Source organism: Frankliniella occidentalis, unplaced genomic scaffold (genome assembly GCF_000697945.3).
Source record: "Frankliniella occidentalis isolate FOCC.00 unplaced genomic scaffold, Focc_3.1 Scaffold144, whole genome shotgun sequence".
NCBI classification, from domain to species: domain Eukaryota; kingdom Metazoa; phylum Arthropoda; class Insecta; order Thysanoptera; family Thripidae; genus Frankliniella; species Frankliniella occidentalis.
Genome location: NW_026267271.1, coordinates 531,617 through 535,883, shown reverse-complemented (window position 1 = coordinate 535,883; position 4,267 = coordinate 531,617). Strand labels below are relative to the sequence as shown.

Sequence of the window (4,267 nt, the reverse complement as noted above, 5' to 3'; positions counted from 1 at the left end):
TCTATAAAATAAAATGATAGGACAAATGTAGCAAATTGTGCCAAATTTCAATGAAATTCATAAATTAGCTCTACAAATGATTTCAAAGCCGCAGACTCCTACTGAAACATGTTTTCATGACAACAAAACTTTGCGGAAAACCGCATAAATATGATATTGTGTACATTTGTTTGTTCCCTACAATAACATACTCCAATACTTAAATGAAAGATATCCAACAAACATTAGGCCTTCCTCAACCATAATGTATCCCGGATTGAGGCCCGAAAGGCTATTGGGTCAGGTAGGGGAGTTAATAAGCCGTTTGATACCTGTGAACCAAACCAACAAACTCTAACTCCACAACTAATGGAATCATATTGAGTGTCAAAGTGACGTTTGACAGTCCAAGATTTCACCACTGGGAAAACTGTTCTTATAAATTTACAGATACATTCAATAAATTTAATTTCCCAATTCACTAGAGTATCTCCTGCTTTAGAGGAAGGATTGTAATACCATAATTCTTGCTCACTAACAACAATTGCAATTATTACCCAGTGACTATCAGTCGGATTCCCAGGAAATAAAATTACATTTCTAGAATTCAGTTTGGTGCAGAGAGAGGGAAATGGTCTGCCTTGTAAGAGCCCAACAGCAACAGTAGTATCACATGCATACAAAACTGAATTTTCTAGAGAATGAAGATAAGCACTTACAATTGTGTCAGACAGCCAACCAGACACAAAAGACCTGGAATAGCTTCTCAAGGCAGAAGCCTCATCTTCTGTAACTTCAACATCCAAAGTTTTCAAGTCACCCACACTCAGAGCATACTTTCCAGTATGTAAGACTACATCATGAGCAAAACCATGGTAGTTAGAGTTGAGACCAAAGCCAGCAAGAAATGTTACTTTATTCACTTGGAGAGACGACTCTGGAACCTTATGGATTTCTACTTCTTCAGATGACAGAACGCCTGGGTCATCAATTTCTGTTTCATTTTCAAGAGTTGTATATTCAGTAATCAAAAAATTTTTAACTTCCAAAATACTTTGACGGTTGGGTCTTTCAATGGCAGTTTTTTTCTTGAGTTTTTTAACTTTCTTGAGAGGTGGTTTCAGCTGCCTTTCCAACTTGGCCTGGGATGAAATCTTCACCTTTACATCCATAGGAGAAGGCGCACTATCTCTAGGACTCTGGGTGACAGCCTGGCATTCAGTTACAAGTGTATGAAGAGCACTCCGAATGCGAGGTAGCATGAATCTTTTCACAGGACTTTTATCAAGCTCACTATCTAAATTGCCAAGCATGCCACGAATATTGGTTAATGACTTGGAAGAATTTTTCACAGGTGTGCCCGCAGAGGTGCCATTGCAAGGGAAGGTAGATTCAACAGAGGGTTCAGCTTCAGGGGCATAGAATTCTGGTTCATGGTTTTCAGTGTCTGTGGTCGCAGAAACACCTTTGAAGTGATGGTCCTGACTAGTAAAAACTTTGTGAATGTGTTTGCATAAGGGAAACATATCACCACATGTACAAGTGAACATGTGTGAACAGAGTGAATCACATGAAGAACATGTGAAGACACACAGGACTTCTGAACAGACATCTAGGCATTTAACAACAGTGTAGTGGGTGTCTTCATCTGTTCCCTGGGATTTGACTTGCCATAGATCTCTTGAAATATTAGTAACATCCAAATCGGAAATTTTTAAGCCACGGTCATGCCTCTTGAGAATAGCATCAAAATCTTGATCAGATAACGACTCTGTCATCATAGCATTCTTGTACCTGACATAGTAATCTTCTTCCACATCAAGGAGAAGGTCAAGGAGGTCATCGACCCGCTTGTTAGGCTTACGGTTTAAATAGCCTGTTTTCAAAATATTATGAAAACTTTCGACATGCATGGTGGTATCCACATTTCCATGATAATCTTGGCGGAAGCATTTTGCCCACTTCTTAGCTTTGGGAAGAAACGTCACTGTCATATAGTTTGAAAGACCAGGAGACACATTGAAATATGTCAACTTGAAAGCGGACTCAAGCTTCTTAAATTCCTCTTCAGTTCTTGCATCAATCATTGAGCACATAACCACATAAATTTCTTGTACAAGGTCTGTATCCTTAATGTGAATCCTAATATTTGCTTGAAGAGTCCTGTGAATATGCCAAATGCACAGAATATGCCAAATAGATAATCCCAAGCCTGAATTCAGAGAATTGATTAGAGCAGGATCATCATCAGTTATGCAGCAATTGATGGAAATGTCAGGCCATCTGTCTCTAAGAGCTTTGAAAACAAACTGCAAAGTAGGTTCATCAATTCGACTACTAATAACATGCATGACAGGGTATCCTAAATTGAACTGGTCTTTAACCACAAGGTTTAATAATTTGAAACCATACTGAGTCAACCCGTGAGTGTCATCCATCATGAGCATGGTCTTGCAGCCCTCCTTCATCATGTTGAGCTGCTCTTCTGATTGAATGGCAAGTACGAACAGATCATCAGGCAAATTTTCAGTACCCTCAGGACCATATCTTGTTTTCTCCATCCAAGGTTTGAACATCAAAACCGGGTTGTAGCGTTCCTTTACCAGCTTATCAACTTTGTGTGACAGAGATGTGGCATCATCATCTGAATAACGCAGTTTTGACTGGCACTTCCTTTTTCTTTCAGTGATAGTCCTGACCTTGACCAGATTGTCTCTCTTTAAGTGCCATGTGTTTTTGTACCTGTTTTCCCTCTTGTAAGAATCATCTCTCAAACTAAGTACTATTTTCCTTGGCGGTACACCCCATGCAAGTTGCTTGGCAATGAAATCATTTGTAGGGCCAGACAGTGGTTGATGTTTCAGATCCTTTGCATGGCAAGCATGAGAGTGAGATGGCCTGTAAACAACTCTAATTTTACCATCACTCAAGAAGTAAACTCTCATTCCAGCCAAACACAATGCACCCTTCTTGATGATGCCCTTTCGATTCTTCCTGTTTGTTAATCTCTTCAGTTCTCCTGTCTTCCTGTGTGATTTGACTCGCCCATCATGTTGACAGTATAAGTACAAGGCCTTTTCCCTTTTCCCATACTGCTGAGAAAAGTAAGAGTAACTGTCGTCCTCAATGGTTACTCTCCAGTCATTAAACTCCTTGAGAGAGTCAAAAAACAAAGTTTCAGGAGGCTTCAGGCCATCTTTCTGATGAGCATCAACGTAATGATCGTAAAGATCAACTTTGAAGCGAAACTTTCTTAAGCACTTCTTAAAACAACATTTGAATAAAGATGACTTGAGTTCTGATTTCTGGCAGTTCTGTAAGTGCGTCTTAAAAATGTACAATCGAGGAAAAGACCTTCCACATGATTGACAGACATTAGCCTGGACTTTGTTTGGGTTTTGGACGCAAATCTTTTTGTGTCTACTTAAGTTAGTACGGGACGAGAAAAAGGTGTTACAGAACTTGCATTCCAATTTCTTCTTAGTGCTTTCTATTTCCTCCAAATCTGCAAACTGTTAAAGTAAAGATAAATGTTGTCACTATATTGTAAGTAAAAAAATTATATACATTGCAGTAAACACACACCCTGCTTCTTGTTAACAGCAGTTATCTTTGAGGAAGGCATTACAGAAGGCTGAGTAAGTGGAGAAGGGATAGATTCATCTGAAAGACACATATTTAGATTAACACTGTGTTCATCTGATTCGGGAATGTACTAGTTTCAAAATAACATGTCCAAATCTCACTGCATGGCCATGAATCAAATTACCTTCAATGTCGCTGTCCGTATCATCAATATACTTTTTTTTGGACTTCTTGGATAAAGATGCAGCAAGACTAGATTTATCTGAAAAACAATTGACAATAATCACTGCTTCAAGTTAAGATTCAATGCTGTAATTCAAATTCTGTAAAAAAAAAAGAAATGTTCGTATTACCTTTGAGGCTACCACAATCATCTGAACTATGATCTAATTTTCTTTTCACTGCCCTTAATTGCAGGCATGGGACAGGTCTCTCCTTAGGTTTCCCTATCTCAGATGATGCAACAGACTTTACTTTCATTGTTGAAATGGTTTTAGAATTTTTCTGGCACATTACTTCAACATTGCAATGACCAGATGTATCTGAAAAATGAAAAAAATAGATTCTTAAAAAGATAGCACAGATGCAGATTAGATGGATCATCAGAATAAACTATGACAGACAAATGCCCCATGAAATGAGTAACATTGTAACCATTGTAAAACAATGTAAAATATAAATGTTGTCTTTACAATGTTTTTTT

At 38.3% G+C, this 4,267-nt stretch overlaps 1 protein-coding gene across 1 annotated transcript; it reads right to left on the bottom strand.

Annotated features, from left to right (window-relative positions):
- Positions 1-6: 6 nt before the first annotated feature.
- On the bottom strand, positions 7-4,142 carry LOC113202560 (uncharacterized). The gene is made up of 4 exons (XM_052270952.1): positions 3,918-4,142; positions 3,749-3,826; positions 3,565-3,642; positions 7-3,484 (listed from the first exon to the last, which is right to left on the bottom strand). Exons 1-4 carry the CDS (start codon positions 4,075-4,077, stop codon positions 225-227), a joined length of 3,576 nt encoding a protein of 1,191 aa, XP_052126912.1. The 5' UTR covers positions 4,078-4,142; the 3' UTR covers positions 7-224.
- Positions 4,143-4,267: the final 125 nt, after the last annotated feature.

Excerpts from the sequence above, each read along its gene's own strand:
- LOC113202560 (XM_052270952.1), bottom strand. The coding sequence starts at position 4,077 with ATGTGCCAGAAAAATTCTAAAACCATTTCAACAATGAAAGTAAAGTCT. Across the intron at positions 3,643-3,748 it reads TACGGACAGCGACATTGAAG|ATGAATCTATCCCTTCTCCA; the intron begins GTAATTTGATTC and ends TGTGTCTTTCAG. Across the intron at positions 3,485-3,564 it reads TGCTGTTAACAAGAAGCAGG|ATTTGGAGGAAATAGAAAGC; the intron begins GTGTGTGTTTAC and ends AACAGTTTGCAG.